Source organism: Periophthalmus magnuspinnatus, chromosome 5, assembly GCF_009829125.3.
Source record: "Periophthalmus magnuspinnatus isolate fPerMag1 chromosome 5, fPerMag1.2.pri, whole genome shotgun sequence".
Taxonomy (NCBI): domain Eukaryota; kingdom Metazoa; phylum Chordata; class Actinopteri; order Gobiiformes; family Gobiidae; genus Periophthalmus; species Periophthalmus magnuspinnatus.
In genome coordinates this window covers 24,024,612-24,040,912 of record NC_047130.1, presented here as the reverse complement: position 1 = coordinate 24,040,912, position 16,301 = coordinate 24,024,612, and the positions used below count along the sequence as shown (strand labels likewise).

The 16,301-nt window shown below is 38.0% G+C and overlaps 4 protein-coding genes across 7 annotated transcripts; 2 read left to right on the top strand and 2 right to left on the bottom strand.

The window, feature by feature from the left end:
- Positions 1-1,319: 1,319 nt before the first annotated feature.
- On the bottom strand, positions 1,320-5,085 carry wdr82 (WD repeat domain 82). The gene is made up of 9 exons (XM_033967190.2): positions 4,701-5,085; positions 4,362-4,459; positions 3,768-3,834; positions 3,594-3,693; positions 3,338-3,454; positions 2,910-3,065; positions 2,761-2,830; positions 1,595-1,737; positions 1,320-1,507 (listed from the first exon to the last, which is right to left on the bottom strand). The coding sequence occupies exons 1-9, from the start codon at positions 4,859-4,861 to the stop codon at positions 1,478-1,480; spliced, it is 942 nt and encodes a 313-aa protein (XP_033823081.1). The 5' UTR covers positions 4,862-5,085; the 3' UTR covers positions 1,320-1,477.
- A 31-nt stretch (positions 5,086-5,116) lies between these two features.
- On the top strand, positions 5,117-8,392 carry glyctk (glycerate kinase). Of its 4 annotated transcripts, none has more exons than XM_055221877.1 (6): positions 5,117-5,156; positions 5,381-5,440; positions 6,526-6,910; positions 6,978-7,129; positions 7,204-7,379; positions 7,450-8,392. In XM_055221877.1, the coding sequence occupies exons 3-6, from the start codon at positions 6,555-6,557 to the stop codon at positions 8,335-8,337; spliced, it is 1,572 nt and encodes a 523-aa protein (XP_055077852.1). In that variant the 5' UTR covers positions 5,117-5,156; positions 5,381-5,440; positions 6,526-6,554; the 3' UTR covers positions 8,338-8,392. The 4 variants fall into 4 exon arrangements, with proteins under 4 accessions (XP_055077852.1, XP_033823078.1, XP_055077853.1 ...); XM_033967187.2 differs by having other exon boundaries at positions 5,134-5,156; positions 5,378-5,440; XM_055221879.1 differs by lacking the exons at positions 5,117-5,156; positions 5,381-5,440 and having other exon boundaries at positions 6,605-6,701; positions 6,784-6,910.
- Positions 8,393-8,717: 325 nt separating this feature from the next.
- On the bottom strand, positions 8,718-9,459 carry tcta (T cell leukemia translocation altered). The gene is made up of 3 exons (XM_033967192.2): positions 9,105-9,459; positions 8,933-8,984; positions 8,718-8,789 (listed from the first exon to the last, which is right to left on the bottom strand). The coding sequence occupies exons 1-3, from the start codon at positions 9,313-9,315 to the stop codon at positions 8,747-8,749; spliced, it is 306 nt and encodes a 101-aa protein (XP_033823083.1). The 5' UTR covers positions 9,316-9,459; the 3' UTR covers positions 8,718-8,746.
- A 409-nt stretch (positions 9,460-9,868) lies between these two features.
- On the top strand, positions 9,869-15,079 carry mon1bb (MON1 secretory trafficking family member Bb). Its single transcript, XM_033966357.2, has 6 exons — positions 9,869-10,027; positions 10,575-10,661; positions 10,738-11,289; positions 11,875-12,667; positions 13,054-13,201; positions 14,015-15,079. Exons 2-6 carry the CDS (start codon positions 10,592-10,594, stop codon positions 14,240-14,242), a joined length of 1,791 nt encoding a protein of 596 aa, XP_033822248.1. The 5' UTR covers positions 9,869-10,027; positions 10,575-10,591; the 3' UTR covers positions 14,243-15,079.
- The last annotated feature ends 1,222 nt before the right edge of the window (positions 15,080-16,301 follow it).

Genomic DNA, 16,301 nt, shown 5'->3' with positions numbered 1-16,301 from the left:
ACTTGATCACCTCCACCAAAATTAGCCCTCTCTGACTGTCCAGCCATGGGTACGGGGGCTGTAAACCCCCCACAACCCCCCACAACCCCCCATCCCATAACAACAGGTCCCATGCACGAGAAGAGGAGGGGACAGGCTTCAAAAGGAGCAATGTAACAATGTCAGGTGCTCTATATTGTCCCCAGAAAGGAGTTCATGGTTTGATTTTGTCTGGATTATTTCATTGTGATTTTAGTATCATCTATAACAGTAATAATATAGACTTCACATTGGTTTTTGGTACATCCATTAAGACTTTTCATCATCAGAAGGACTGTTTGGAAATCACTCTTGACCAAAATAAACAGTTATGTAGGCCCTATTGCCAAAGACGTCAGTGGTTGAATTTGTTTTTCCATTTTCCAATTATCCCTTTTGACATCTATAAACAAGGTTAAAAAGGTTTAAAGTTAACTTTGACATTCAATTGGTATAGGCCTATATAATAGGTATATTAGAAAATATGTAATTTATGTATTGACACCAAGAAATGTGTTTTGAGTGAACTAACTTTGTAATTTACTTTATGGTATGTAACCATTTTCATTTTGTCTATTTCCCTGTGACTCAGTAGGAAAACTCTCCCGATAACACAAGGCTATTTTTTATAGCCAACATCTAAGATGATGACTTCGGTGTCACTAAAAATAATATATCATCATTTTATGCCATATGTAGCAACCTCAACCCAGTATAACCTATGATTTAAAAATGACTCCTCATCAATACAAATTTATCTCACTGCTACAACTAGTGCTCAACTGCTCAGATTGTTTCCCCTGATTATCACTAACTAATGCAACAAAATATTTATAGACAACACTCAATCATCCGGCTCACGTGTGGTCACTAAAAAGATAAATCCTCCTCACAACAACTTCAAGGTCAAAGTGTTTACACACACTTGTCACATGTACAGGAACTGAAGGCCAAAATAGCAACTAAATGGGTCAAAAGTACCATACAAAGACATCACTGGAATTTTTAAATTCAAACATTTTTAATTTATATTAATCTAAAGACAATTGTCAGCGTATCCTGTCCCTTGTAGTTTCTCGCTATTTCAACTCATTGTGTAACTTGTTTTTGAGAGGATTAATTACAGTACCTAATGTCAACTCAAACATTTTCATAACCTATATTTTGCAACTTGTGCAGATAAATTTCAAAGCTGGAACCCAAGGCTGTAAATAAAGCCTGGCCTCACAAAGGTAGAGGCAATTAGGTGATACTATATTAAGAATATAACTACTGTATATAAAAAGAGACACAAAATGCCCAACTATTTACAAAGACATTTAATGTTAAATAAAAATATAAAAAACAACCAACATGAAAAAGTATTTTGAACTAACATATTTACATAATTAAACATTTGCCACACTGCCTCCTTCTGGTCACACTCGGTCATATCAGGCCTTTATGAACATCTCAGTCCTTAGTCATCAATGGTTGGGAGCCAAAATGCCTAGAAATAAAACAAATATTAAAATTATTATCTACCCATGTTTAGTGTATGATAAAACTCACTATCCTGCATGTTTCTAATTCTCACCATGTTGGAGCAGGCGCTTGCAAACGTCATGAACTTTGGGTTGAACTGCAAACAGGTGATGGGTCCCGTATGCTTCCCGTCTAAAAGAGCCACCTTCATCCCACTCTCTGCGTTCCACACATGGATCTTTCCATCCTCTGAACCTTGAAAAAACAAAACATATATTTCAATCAACTGGACATTATAAAACACTTTCTTACAAATAATCAGCATTATTGCTTGTGTTCAATTTCCAGTGTTTCCCATACCTGATCTTATTCAAACAATCACTCTGAAATCAAATCTACTTGATGCAATAGATTCAAGTATGGATGTTAAGTATTGTACCATATACAGTAACACCTTTGATTTGAGCCCCATTTCTGAGCATAATGTCAACATCAAAATATACATAAAATATAAAATAAACAGTATAGATTCTACTTGTATTCTTCTACTTGTATTCATGATTTATTCATAATTAGAATTTTAAAAAACGAAAATAAATGCACAATAACATGTATGTTTACTTTTGGTTTTAGTTCATAAAGCTGACGTTACAGTTTGACCAATCAGGGAGAGCATGTTTTAAGGCTGCAGTGCATACGCCTGCCACGATAACAAATTTGAAGTAGAATATATTGCTTAAGTAAATACAGAAGATATAAATGATAATATTGAAACAAAACCAATTGAATTATCCAAAAATAAAATCCAAATGTGCAATATTAATAAAAAAATAAAAAAAACCTGCAATAAATTAAGTTACAGAATGCTTAGATAATTTGTATCTATGAGTCATAGAAGTTCATAACTCAACCTTCCACAGCTCAAATCTTACAGTACAGGAAAATAACTAAAATTTTCCCACTAGTACCTCACTTTAATGCATGACCTTATTTTTTATTTTATCATAGTTTATATTATTATTCTTTCATCATTCTAATACCGCACCATAACACTGAAGCATGTTCCCAGTTTGAATTTTGTCACTGACAATGGCAATAAAACTGATTCTGAAAAAGCTCCCACAATAAATACTGACTCCCAAAAATAACTGTTCCATCTACCATAGATTGAACTCTCCAATTAGTATTAGTATTTATTGTGACAGGCCTAAATGTGCATTTGTCTAGATTTCTTCATAGACAAGACTCTATAACAAGCACAAAGCAGTGTCCACTTACCTATCATAACAAACTGTGAATCCGGAGTGAAGGATGCTTCCAGTGTTACACCTTTACCATTGTTGTAGCCCTACAGGTAGATATATAAAAGACACAAATAAACTTGGATGCCTGTGTAATGAAAGCACACAAAAAAAAAATCTCCTTACCCCAAATGAATGTAGTACAGCGCCCTTGAAAGCATCAAGGATGCGCAGGGCTCCTCCGTTTGTGGAGAGAAGAATTAGTTTCCCATCATTACTGAACTTAAGTCCGGTCCACTCACATGTTCGCTCATATTGAAGTTTAAAAGTAGCAAATGGACCCTGAAACAAATAATGCAGAATGTAGCTTACACACATTGAGAAATCGTGTATTAAGCAATATCTGTGTTGCAAAATACATTCTGGGGCAATTTACAATCAGAAACTGACTGAACCAGGGTCAGTCTCACAGCCTGATATTCTTAAAGGCACAGGGATACTGCTCAAGTTACAATAATAACTAATTGGTAACATATTTGACCGCTGGTTGAGTTGAATATAGTTACAATGATTACTATGATTTTTAACAAACATCTGAAAAGTGAAAAATGTACCTTGTCAAATGAGCGAAGGTCATAAAGTTTCACCATTTCTGAATTTATTCCTGCTGCAAAAATTAGGCCCTCTGGGTCAAAGGAACAGACCGGCTTGCCCTGTAGATGCATCAAGCCCTAAGAAAAGAAATGCAAATATGGTCAAGGAGTTAGTGTGTCACCTGTATCCAAATTATTGATACAGATTTCATTGCAATGAATTAGTTTGCTTTATCACAAGAAATATGATCCATTAAATTATAATAAAATTGCTTACTTGACAATTTGGTGATCGCAGATCCCATAGTCTAATAGTTTTATCTAATGAACCGGATATAAACGTGTCATCCACAGGAGACATGGACAAGGACGTTACTCTAGAAATAAGAAAATGTGTCAGCAAATGCAATGTCAAAAACAGCTTTAATATAAAGTTTGAAACAATCCTCACCTTTTATTATGCCCAGGAAAATATCTTATGTATTTGTTATCATGAAGCGACAGGTATCGGATTGTATCTTCAAAAAAACAAATCAAAATGTAACTCACTCATTATACACAATTATGAAGCACAAAAATACTTTATTACATTTTTAACATAGATGAAACAGTTAGACGATTGCACTCATCCGTGAGCAAGGCAGTCACTTGTACAGTTAGCTCCTGTATGGGGCAGAATCACAGACCCACCAAACTGTACAAACAACTACCTCAGCCCAAAGAGAGCTCTTCAGTGCAAGTTCATAATCAGTGGAATAAAAAGGTCTTCCACATTGTAGCAGCACAAATCGATAGACCACAAAAGGCACACAAACGTATCCAGCACACTATAAAACACAATGAGTCTCCAGATTTTGAGAATGGCCTCATTTTGAAGCTTTCGACAGAGGAGAACGTGGCATTGTTTAAGATGTTAGTGGACTTTACACCTTTAAGGAGTGGCAAACCCATGGTACATAGGCTATATTGTCCACGACCACACCCTCTAATCAAAACAGAACCAAGTAATAGTTTTTAAAAACAGAAATTAAAAAAATAAACTCACCATCAATTTTGTTAGAGCTGTAGACCACTGTGTTAGCTGCATGGGTGTACCTGATGAGATCAACCCCGTATTTTTTACTGTAAAGTGTCCTCTTGGGTCTGCCATTATGGAGATTGCATGGGAAAACAAAAGAGAGGAGACAAATTAGGATTTCAACTCACAGGGCCGCTCAGTGGTCTGAAAACATGCTTATAGAAGGTAAAATTAAGGCAAAACATAAAGATCCGATAGCATTTCATTCATTCCTGGTAGACATACGCAGTTAGCACGGCCTAGCTAGTTAGCATCCACAAGCTAATAATATAATCAAAAGGAGAAAAGGTCAAAGGCAAGTCTTACTTTCCCTCTTGGCAGTCGTACAGCACTAGAGAATCATCGTCGCTACTGGATATAATAGTTTCACCGTTTGAACTAAAATCAAAACAGTTAATTTTGTCTGAGTTTTCTCGGAACACTTTAGCAACCCTGAAACTCCGCAGCACATTGTCCGTCAGCTTCATGTTGGCCTCTGTTGTAGCTGAGGCAAATGCTAATAAAACGCGTTTATGGAGGGTAATTAAGGTTTTTATGTCGTGATATGTGAACTAAGATTATGAATAACGGTAGTTTGTCCGACTTATAACTTAAAAAACACTGAAAACCCCGCTTTTACTACTTCTTGTCCACGGTTTTTCGAGAAAGTACCGCCTTCTCCACCAAGAGGCGACGCGCGTCTACGTCGCTCCCAAACAACGTGAGAGCTGGAGATATATCGCGAGACTTGGTTTGTTTACATGGAAGTCACGAGCGCAAGAAGTAAGGATTCATTTCACTTCTGAATACGAGATTTATTTTTAGAACAGCACATACAGAATTGAATTTGTCTTCTACAATTCTGGTATAGGAAAAACCCGAGTAATGTTTCTACTAACCAAGTTCGATGGCAATATTCAATAAAGTGTTTTGTCTATTTTGAAACATAGAACTTTCTTTATTGTGTGTGTTTTAGTATTTTGTTGATCTGTGTTTTACCCCAGCAGACCCGGATCATGTGTAAAGAAGAAGTGAAGAAGTCACGAATGGTGCTTTTGGGTTTACAGGTAGGTCTATGTTTGTCTTAACAAAACTCGACCCGAAAGTATTATTTGTTGTATAACACATTTGATATAACATAACAAGATCTATCTGTATCAGACCAACTTAATAATTAACCTACTTGATAGATTTGATACTATTAATTGCGATGTGTTATGTGCAAACGCGAAACATTCATGTACAGTGCCTGGCCAAAAAAAGTCGCCACCTGAGGTCAGCAGACGCCTGAATATACTGAATGACCAGGTTATTCCATCAATGGATTTTTTTCTTCCCTGTTGGCATATTCCAAGATGATAATGCCAGGATTCATCGGGCTCAAATTGTGACAGAGTGGTTCAGGAGCATGAGACGTCATTTTCACACATTGATTGTCCACCACAGAGTTCAGACCTTAACCCCATTGAGAATCTTTGGGATGTGCTGGAGAAGCTTTGTGCAGCGTCAGACTCGACCAGCATCAATGCAACATCTTGGTGAAAAATTAATGCAGCACTGGATGGAAATAAATCTTGTGATATTGCAGAAGTGAAATTGAAACAATACCACAGAGAATGTGTGCCGTAATCAAAGCTAAAGGCTGTCCGACCAAATATTAGAGGGTGTGACCTTTTTTTTTGGTGGCAACTTTTTTTTGGCCAGGCAGTGTACATTGCACTTTATATTGCACAAACCTACCTCTAGTCCTTTAGCCTATCTGAGTCAATGATTACACACACCGTACACAGCTCTAGTGAATCTCTGGTCAGATTTTTGCCCTCACTGCTGTGGTGCTGGACACAGTGTTAGTTTCCATTTTCTTTTTTCAGTCTTCGCAGGTAGGCTGTAGAACTGGCTGTATATGCACACTGTAAATCTTCTATTTACATAATATTGAATCCCATTGAAAAAGACTTCACTTTGGTGTAAGGTTGTGCAATTTTGAAATGGTCTTTGAATGTGTATTTGTTACTTGAAATATTTCATTAACATTTAAACAATTATATGTTTGTAGTTTTTTCTTTATTTCAAAATATAAATTGAATACATTGACAACAAAAGTGAAATCAGTTAATATATTGTTATAATTGTATTGTCTTAATTTTCCTAGGCAGTTCCAGCTCAGACTTAGTAACTCTGATGGCGCGTGTTCTGTCTTTTTTCCGGCCAAAGCCACTACTTGCTCTTGTTGAAAGGAGAAAACCTCTATTCTCTAAAATGTCACTGGACTCTAGAGCACGAGAGGTGTTTGCAACAGCTGTGAGGGCTGTGCAACCAGACACTGTGGTGCGCCAGAGTATAGAGCGTGAAGAAGATGTAATTACTATTGATGGACACAAACTAAGACTGAAAAATAATCTGCACTTAGTTGGTTTTGGAAAAGCTGTGTTGGGAATGGCTGCTGAGGCAGAGAGGATTTTGTCTGATCATTTAGTCAAAGGAGTCATAAGTGTACCTCATGGCATCCAGGAGAGTCTACGACAACATGGGAAAAAGTAAGTCCATTAATACTTTTTTTTTAATCCGTGCATACTATATTAAATGTTCTTTCTCCTGTAACAGCCATCTATTATTAAAAGAAAACAGTAGTATTGAAATCATTGAAGGAGCCAAACACAATTTGCCAGATGGGGATGCCCAAAAAGCTGCTGAAAAGATCAAGGAACTTGCTTCGGGACTAACAGAGAAGGACCTGCTGCTCGTACTTATATCAGGTATTCTTAAATTCTTATATACCTACTACCATTTTAATGTCAAAATTATACTTGTCAATATCATCACTACATAGGCGGCGGTTCTGCTCTTTTGCCTTCACCCGTTCCGCCAATTTCCTTGCAAGAGAAACTGGACGTTACTCGAAGACTGGCAGGCGCTGGAGCCACTATACAAGAACTGAACACTGTGCGGCGGGCCCTTTCTCTTTTAAAAGGCGGAGGACTTGCTCATTTTGCTCACCCAGCCCAGGTAACAATTAAAAATATAATCTAAATACATAGCTTTTGTGTACCAAACTGATGAGTTATTCTCTATGCAGGTGGTGGCTCTTATATTATCTGATGTAATTGGTGATCCGCTAGATTTGATAGCCAGTGGCCCAACAGTTCAGACAGAAATATGGCACGAAGAAGTCTTGTCAGTTCTTGAACGTTATAATTTGTTAGACTCTGTACCAGTCTCAGTAAAGGAGGTTCTTGGGAAACCGGGCCCTAGATGGGATAAGAAACAATTAGAAGGTGCACAAGAAGCATGTGTTATCAATGCTGTGATTGGTTCAAACAGCATCGCCCTCACCTCGGCTGGGCGGCGGGCTAGAGAGTTAGGATTTCGCCCTGTTGTCCTGTTTCTAGGAGTGAGTGGGGATGTGAAACTTGTCTCTCGTCTTTACGGTCTGCTAGCTCAGTTTGCTTGCTCGCAAAAAGAGCCTCCTCCAGAGATAGCTGCAGAATTGCTACGACTAGGCCCTGATGTTGGAGTTGAGACCTGGGATTTATGTCGTACGATGAAGGTTTTGGATGAGAGTAGATCAGAAGGATGGGGGGCCACGTGTCTTTTAGCTGGAGGTGAACCCACAGTAGAACTAAAAGGCAAAGGAAAAGGAGGGCGTAACCAGGAGTTGGCATTGCGAGTGGCAGTGGAGTTACAAGGCATGGATCTCCCACCAAAAGGCCCGGTATTTTTGAGTGGTGGGACTGATGGACAGGATGGACCAACAGAAGCAGCAGGAGCAGTAACTGATGCAGGTTTATGTGAAGAGGCTACAACACAGGGGCTGGACATAAACGGCTTCCTTGACAACAATGATTCTTTCACTTTCTTCTCTAAACTGTCATCTGGACAGCGCTTACTAGTGCCAGGTCTAACTTGTACCAATGTAATGGATGTACATGTGCTACTTATTCCATCACCTCCTATTAACATTTAATAAACAACTGACATTTCAACTCACTATACTGTATTGGAATCACAGCCTATGATGTGTAACATTCATATTCAATGTAAAATAAACACTGATACAATTATGTCAGAATTGTATATATTATGAGATGTTGCATATTGGAGACATGCTGTATTTTTGTATGCAATGTATTTTGACAAAAATAAAATCCTAATCATCGTAATGAACAGAATTTATAATACAATAACTTTTATTTGAACATTTTTGTAATGTTTTCCAACAAGCTTTACAGATCCAGATTTGTCCAGTTTGGAATGTACAGAAATTATATTCCTGCATAAAAAAATCAAAGTCCATTTGGAATTGTATGCTTCATCAGCCTCGGAATCGATGACAATGGTTGCCTAATAAACAACAAGTTTAATTTATTGTCCTCTTAATCCCGATGATCTTTCGGTGTATCCCCAGCAGCACTGTCCCTAAAAGATGAAATGGTGAGCATAAATTTAGATATTACATAAAAACAAATGCAGTCCTTTCACCCCTTATGTAACTGTTTTGTGCACTACAAGCACAATACTGGCTTTTTATGAAACAAACAATAGACTATTCAGACACCTACCATCCACCCAGGTGAGAGGCTGTGTCAGGTGTACCTCCATTCTGGCCGGTTCCTGTTGAGTGAGCATATTACACGTCAATAAATATAGTCTACTGCAGTTACACAGAAAGCACAACATTCATAATCAGCTAGCTTTCGTAGTACTATAGTCTGAAACAAGACACAAACTTACCCTGTCGGTAATACATGTCGTTTACTGTATTCCCGTATACTTTCCAAGCAAAATGGATAGCAATCAGGCTAAATATTAGCCAGCTAAGAAGAATTTTAAATATAGATACTCGCATGTCGTTAGCAAGCCAGTCCTCCACAAACTCAGAGAGAAAGGATAAACAGCTGTCTGCTATTCGCGACAGAAACTCAAAATCCCACGTATCGTCCATAGCTGGTTTACGTTTTTAGCCCTAATCTTGCAGTCTGATCTATGTTAGAGACGGTAGCGATGGCATTTCACGGAGTTTATCCATCATCTCTGCTGTGTTTTGGCCATGGATGTTTTACGCACGGTCGCGGATCAGGAAGCCGGATATGACGTCAACAATTAAAAACTACGTCCGTGTCCCCTTTTTTCTTAAAAAAAAATATATTTTTAAATTTTTGTTCGCATTCTTGTTTTCTTTTTCACTAAAGATTAAAAGATTGGCTATTGGTCAATCATTTTCTTTAATAAATTATACTAAATATGTAATCATTTAAATTTTCCTAATAAGAAGACACGTTTTATTTATATTACAACAAAATATAATTTTATTTGTATATATTAAGATACTATTGGTATAGTTATAAACCAATGCAATGCATATCTGCCTCACATGTTTTATTAACATTATAATTTTAGTGTAAAATGTGCAAGGGTAAATGTTTTGGTTAGTAGACCTTTGGGGGCGGGACTTAATGAGATCGTCAGCGATTCTGATTGGCTGATCCACTGTGTCATCAGAGATTCCGGATGTCTGCTGCCGCTGCTGTTGCGGTCAGGCAAAATTTGTTTTCTGTTTTACATTCTTCTCGTCTTGGATTTTGCTCTCTACAAAGCTGCAAATGAATACAGAATATTGAGTCCCCCCCCTCCAACCTTTCGACGACAGAAGAAGCGTAAGTTTAATCCCATATTATGTTTATATTTATCTCAAATGGCTCCTTCACTATTCAGTTCGGGCCGTGAAATTGATCTGTATGCGTTACGCTCGCTAGCAGACTGTGCTAACAACTCGATTAACAACATTTGCAAGTAGTATCTCCATTTTTGACCATGTATTAAGTGATGTTGTCTAAATCTAAAAATGAATAATCGTGATTTGGCTTTAGCATCTCAACACAGCAAACTAATTAGTCATGCGTGCTTATCCAACAACTATAACTACCATCCTCTCCCCTTGTCTAATGCTTTTAACCTGTCTGCTGTTATGCTGCTGACGTGTTTAAAATTCCTTAGTTCGTTTGATATCGGGGTTATTGTCCTTTGGAAACCAGTTTTCCCCTCATCATGTGATCTTACCACTGGCCCAGTATAAGTGCTGCTATTCATTACTTAAAGTTAAATCCGTATTGACTTAGGGTTTGAATCCACAACTACTAAAATACTTTTTTTTTCCTTTATTTTAACATTGTAAAGTGGTGTTTTATTGTTTTGTTTATTAAGGTGACTGGGATGGTAGCATGGAGGGAGACAGTCACCAAGAAGAAGAGGGCTTAACCATCAATGTGCAGCCTTCTGCAAGTGACTCAGGTAGATTCATATCCCTTTAATTTAATTCACATGCCTGTTTTTTTCCCTTTTGTAATTCAATTTTCTTCATTTTTAGCTCAAAACTTGGCAACATCCCTATCCCTTTTGGGAAATCACATGTTTCCTGAGCCAGTGGAGAAAAGAGACAGCAATGGGCTCAACATGGAGGGTGCTGTGGATTCAGACACATCAAGTATTACAACAGAAGAGCCTCAAACTGAAGCAAAACCAAGCTCAGACCAGGTAACGAATACAGAAACTGATAGCATATCAAACACTGAGGATGCTGCTACGGACAATAGCCAAAGCGACTCTGGGGAATTTGTTGTCACGATGCTGGCCAAGGCGAAGCTTGAAGAGCAGGGTTTAGGGGTGAAAGGTCGATCGTCTCCCCTTTTGGAAGCAGGGACCCAGGACATGCCAGCCTATATGTCTCACAGAGAAGAGGACGTGACTGCAGAGAGCTGGAGACAGCACAGGAAGCATGTTTTTGTGTTGAGCGAGGCGGGGAAACCAATCTACTCTCGGTATGGAAGTGAAGAGGCGCTCTCGTCCACAATGGGAGTCATGATGGCCTTGGTGTCTTTTGTGCAAACCAGTGACAACATCATTCGCTCTGTCTATTCAGGTAAGAGCCTCGTGCTGCATACTAATTATTCATCTTAGTAATACTGTGTAAAAGATAGCCTTGCATTTCTGATTTATTCGTGATAATTTTTCATGACTGAAAAATATTTACAGAAATGTATGAAAGCATAATTGCTTCCTCACGCATGTTTATTTGTTTATTTGAGTTGTGATGATGTTCTTGAAACCTGGCATTAAGAACAGATCTACTTTTCTTTGGGTGGAATTAAAAAAATGGATTCTAAGCCATGACATTGGTTAAATAATCCACTTTGTATGTTTATTATAACCACCTAAGTATTTAGGTTTATTACTTACTCTACTACAATAATCTGGAGTTTCTTGGATTAGATTGTTAAAAGGGATTCCTGTCAATAAATAAAACATATTTTTCCTCCTATCAAATTACCCTGTATTTGAATTACCACTAGTACGGTTGTTCATCTCACTTTTCAATATTTCCAGTCTTTTATTATATAGGTCTATAAAACACATAATATAATCTATACCTATTTAAAAAATAAACATCTACTGTGTGAATAATGCATCACATTTAACCCATTATGTTTGTTTTTGGCCATTTCAGATGAGCACACTGTGGTATTCCTGCAAAAGGGTCCATTAGTTCTCGTCTGTGTTTCTTGCACTCGTCAGTCTGAACAACAGCTTCGCGGGGAACTCATGTACGTCTACTATCAGATCATCAGCATGCTCACCCAGGCCAGCATCTCACGCATTTTTGAGCACAAGAAGAACTACGACCTCCGGAGACTCTTGGCTGGTTCTGAGAAGATCCTGGACGGTCTTCTCAATTTAGTGGACTCGGACCCCAGTTTTTTGCTTGGAGCGGTGCACTGTTTGCCCCTCGCTGCCTCTCTCAGGGACTCCTTAAGCCAGATCTTGCAGAAAGCTATCACATCTAACCTCGTCTTCTCCATTCTCATCGCAAAGAACCAGTTGCTAACTATTGTCCAAGAAAAAACTGTGATTGAAGATGCCAGACTAGAGCCAGCTGATGTCCACCTTTTGTTAAATCTAATTGGGGCATCTTCTGCTTTCCAGGCTGGAGAAATATGGACTCCAATCTGCCTCCCATTATTTAACCCTGACTGTTATTTTTATGCATATATTTCCTACCTGGACCCTCCCGAATGCACTGTTTGCCTATTGCTGCTCTCGACAGACAAGGAAGCTTTCTATGCTGTAGCAGAGTGTAAGAGGAAGATCGAGGAGGCCATGACGGCTCAGAACTCACTGAGCCTCATAGACAAAGCACAGTCCTACAGCGTGAGCCAGGTGGGAGTTTCAGACCTCAGACACTTCATGTACAAGCCCTTTGACGTGCCAGACAACTACCGCCAGCTCTCTCAGTTCACCAGGTAAGTTTATGTTTGTACTTTTACTGCAGATGGCAAAAATGCAGTAACATATCCAAAATGTCAGATTTAGTGTGTATTGTTAAATCTGGAATCTTTAAATCTATGTAACTTCCAAGCCCTTCCAAACACTTCTAATGTAATTTTATCTTCACTGGGCCATCACCAGCTGTCAGGTCCTTTCCTTCCACTAAACAGAAACCCCAGCATGAAAAATGTACATCAGTTTTGTTTTTCTTTTTTGGGTCAGACAAAAATTTGGGAATGAGATAAGAACTCAAGTTAAGTTTATCCTAACTAGTGCTGAAAAACAAGTTACTGAAGTAGTTGTTCAAAATGACTTCAGAGTTGACTTATGTTTTTAATCCTGCTTCTCTTGTTTGTTTCAGCCCAGAGATGGAGGCCCCATACAGCAGTGAAGAGGAGAAGACTAGGCTGCTAGACCTTTACCGATACATGCACAGCCGCATCCATAGCACCTCAAGACCCCTCAAACTCATTTACCATGTGGCAGAGAAGGAGACCATGCTCGCCTGGGTATGCAGTCTCCCCTGAACTGATCTGAATGAGGTTCTTGTTGGCTGAAGACCAGGAATGGCACTAGTATTTTAAGATGTGGCAGTTCACTTCAATTTTTATGAAAAAACTCCATGTAGTTCTGTGATTATTTAAGTATTCAGTTTTATAAGCCATTTTATAAGCTCTAAAAGAGGCTCAAGTTGGGATGAATTTAGTATGTATTTAAATCAAACTAGTCCCTAGCTCTCGCAAAACTCTTGGCTAAATATGACTGTTAGCATAGTTTTAGAACAGCTTTTTCAGACAGAAAAGTGAAGCAGGTTGAACCACCCTTGGTCAGCTCAGCTCTCATCCCCTGGCTCAAGTTACAATAAATGAAATGATTTAAAATTAGATGAAGATCGCATCTACTTGTCAACTTTTTAGCATAAAGTTCTGCTTTTACAATACACTTCTGGAGGAATTTATACATTTATAAGAAAAAAATAGGTACTTCAGCTTTAATATGTTGGAAAATTAAAGTGACTAAAATAAGTTCAACTGTAAATAGTTTCTAAACCTTGATCTATTTAGGTGTCATATTTTCTACCATATATTAATAGTACTAAAACAATTAACTAAATTAGGAACAAGGAATAATGAAGCTCCTATATATTAATGAAAATGTGTCAGTTTGATTTTAGGGGCATTAATTACTTTTTAGGCAAGCTCCAATTACTCTAAAAAGATATATCTTAACCTGTGAAAGTTTTGTATTGCCTTGCCAGTAAATGCCTGGTTTTGTGTGTTCTTCAAATAATACAAATAATACCTTTTCTTTTTCTTCTTTAGGTCACAAGTAAATTTGAGCTGTATACCTGCTTCAGTCCTCTGGTGACCAAGGCCTGTGCCATTACTGCAATCACTAAACTTTTACGGTGGATCAAAAAAGAGGAGGACCGCCTCTTCATTCGGTACCCCCCAAAATACTCAACCACTCCCAACCCTAGCAAGAGCTCTCGAAGCAGCAAATCAGACCAGCAAGACTCCACAGACAATGGCTTCCTATCTCTCCTATGAAAGTCTTATTTTGATGCCCAGTGGACTTTGCAGATGACAGCAATCCAACACTAATTTTAACTATTTAAGAAACAAAGTATCTAGTGTTGTAATGTAATTTGAAGGCATGCTAAACTATCATGGCTTTCAATTTAAAATGGTCAGGCAAAAGTAGAACTGCAAGTAAATAGTTTGTTTTAAATTGAATTGTGGTAGAGACATCACAATAATATTTAAAGCTTTTTATAATGTTTTAATACTGCAACTAGACATTTTCTTACAAATGATGAATGTATAAAAAGATTTAGGACTTTTGATGCAATTCATTGTTTCTTTGTGAAAAAACTATAAAAAATAAGTTTAGATGAGGCAGAACCACTGTTGTCCATTATCCCTGTCTTTTGTCCATTATTTGGAATCTGTGGACAAGCTACTAGTGCCCCAGGACTTTATAAAGTGTTTCTTCGTTTGGCATATCCGGGAAAACAACTGGAAGTGCCAGAGCAGGCATGTGTCATGTGCTTACATTCAATTGCTCAATATTTGAACAACATGGTTTGCTCATCGCTTATTCTCAGAGTTCACATCCTGGATAGACTGGGTGGGTTCACAAAGTGGGTTAAAAATGGGAGAAAATCAAGTCGGCTACATGTGGTCAATGTTTTTGTCAAAGTAAAGTAATATCACTTCATAGAGCAAATACAAAGTACAATTGTCATATGACTTGTAGCATATAAAGTCATAGCTTTTGGAAACTAGTTTTGCAAAGATTGTCTATAAGATCTGATATGAAGAAACTTAAGTATTAAGGATATGTCTAAAGTATGAATAAAAAAAATCCTTGTTGCAGAAATCCTCATTTGTCCTCCTGAATAATCTGTCATTTTATTTTTGTTTTTGCTTGTGAACAAGCACCACCCAGCCAGACTTTCATGACTGGGCATGTTTTTGTTGTAGATCTGGTTTGAAATCCTATGCCACAGTAAGAAGTAGACTTTTATCTTCCATAAGATCAGTACTTTCTGCTTGTTGATTTAGATGAATAACCACAAACTAAAATACAAGTTAGACTTTGCAATAGGGTTATTATAAACAAAACAAGGGGTGGAAAATAACTAATTACAAATACTCACATTATTGTAATTGGGTAGGTTTTTTTTTAAACCTGTACTAATTGATGTGTAATTAGTTACATTTAAAAACAGAGAAGTTACTCTGTACAGCTCAACTCCCAATTCTTTGGTAAAGCTTCATTCTGTCTTCAGTGTTTTTAAACTTAGAATTACTGATTCTTTTTGTAAGACAGGAGCATTTGTTTACCTGCTTTACATGTTTCTCCTACTTCCTGTAGCCTTCCTCAGAAGCGTCACATGATGGTGTAGTGACATGTCTTGTAGGCTTTACTTTGTTTTGCCACACAGTAGGGGAAGCTTATGCACCATACTATGACGACTTCTCTAGGACTGCATCCCCTGTGTGATAAGGTGTACACTCCCTTGTCACGATTTATGCTCTTTGTTTTTGAGTCTCAATGGCCTCTCTGATCCAGCAGTGGCCATTTCTTTTTCACACTCTTATTCTCTTCAAAAAGAGTGAAAAAAGCAACGGCCTACAGACAAATAAAGGCAATAAAAGAGCAAGCAGAGCAGGAAAACCTGAAATCAGTCAAATCTGACAATTGCAAGAGACAAAACCAAATCATGGACTGGAACAATGCCAGGGTCATCAGGTCATCAGTGCTGAAAGCAACAAATGGCACCACTGGTTTAAAACAGGTTTTGAACGTGTTTTTGCCTACCATGTGTTGCCGTTGGCCCTGTGACACAAATCTGTAATGGTTAAGGTTAGGAAAAGGGTTTGGGCTTGTCTGTAGTGTAAACCAACCACAAAACAACTTTAACTTTCATAATGTTATGTTGAAAACAATGAGCAGGAAACAATGGTCTTTAATGGTGTTTTGGCATGAATGCTTTTTGTTTACGTTTAGGGACATGTGGATGGAAGTAAGGCACATGAGGGTTCTCCTGGTAGAGGTCTGCGGGTTGGGTCCACAGCCACATCCCTCTCAATTGTTCCCGTG

What these genes read in the sequence shown, in the direction of transcription:
- mon1bb (XM_033966357.2), top strand. Translation starts at nt 10,592, where the DNA reads ATGGAGGGAGACAGTCACCAAGAAGAAGAGGGCTTAACCATCAATGTG. An exon ending in GCCTTCTGCAAGTGACTCAG is followed by an intron (nt 10,662 to 10,737) that starts GTAGATTCATAT and finishes CTTCATTTTTAG; the next exon opens with CTCAAAACTTGGCAACATCC. An exon ending in CATTCGCTCTGTCTATTCAG is followed by an intron (nt 11,290 to 11,874) that starts GTAAGAGCCTCG and finishes TGGCCATTTCAG; the next exon opens with ATGAGCACACTGTGGTATTC.
- glyctk (XM_055221877.1), top strand. Translation starts at nt 6,555, where the DNA reads ATGGCGCGTGTTCTGTCTTTTTTCCGGCCAAAGCCACTACTTGCTCTT. An exon ending in CTACGACAACATGGGAAAAA is followed by an intron (nt 6,911 to 6,977) that starts GTAAGTCCATTA and finishes CTCCTGTAACAG; the next exon opens with CCATCTATTATTAAAAGAAA. An exon ending in GCTGCTCGTACTTATATCAG is followed by an intron (nt 7,130 to 7,203) that starts GTATTCTTAAAT and finishes ATCACTACATAG; the next exon opens with GCGGCGGTTCTGCTCTTTTG.
- wdr82 (XM_033967190.2), bottom strand. Translation starts at nt 4,861, where the DNA reads ATGAAGCTGACGGACAATGTGCTGCGGAGTTTCAGGGTTGCTAAAGTG. An exon ending in TTTCCTGGGCATAATAAAAG is followed by an intron (nt 3,694 to 3,767) that starts GTGAGGATTGTT and finishes TCTTATTTCTAG; the next exon opens with AGTAACGTCCTTGTCCATGT. An exon ending in CTGTACTACATTCATTTGGG is followed by an intron (nt 2,831 to 2,909) that starts GTAAGGAGATTT and finishes ATCTACCTGTAG; the next exon opens with GGCTACAACAATGGTAAAGG.
- tcta (XM_033967192.2), bottom strand. Translation starts at nt 9,315, where the DNA reads ATGGACGATACGTGGGATTTTGAGTTTCTGTCGCGAATAGCAGACAGC. An exon ending in CGACATGTATTACCGACAGG is followed by an intron (nt 8,985 to 9,104) that starts GTAAGTTTGTGT and finishes CTCACTCAACAG; the next exon opens with GAACCGGCCAGAATGGAGGT. An exon ending in GCCTCTCACCTGGGTGGATG is followed by an intron (nt 8,790 to 8,932) that starts GTAGGTGTCTGA and finishes TTCATCTTTTAG; the next exon opens with GGACAGTGCTGCTGGGGATA.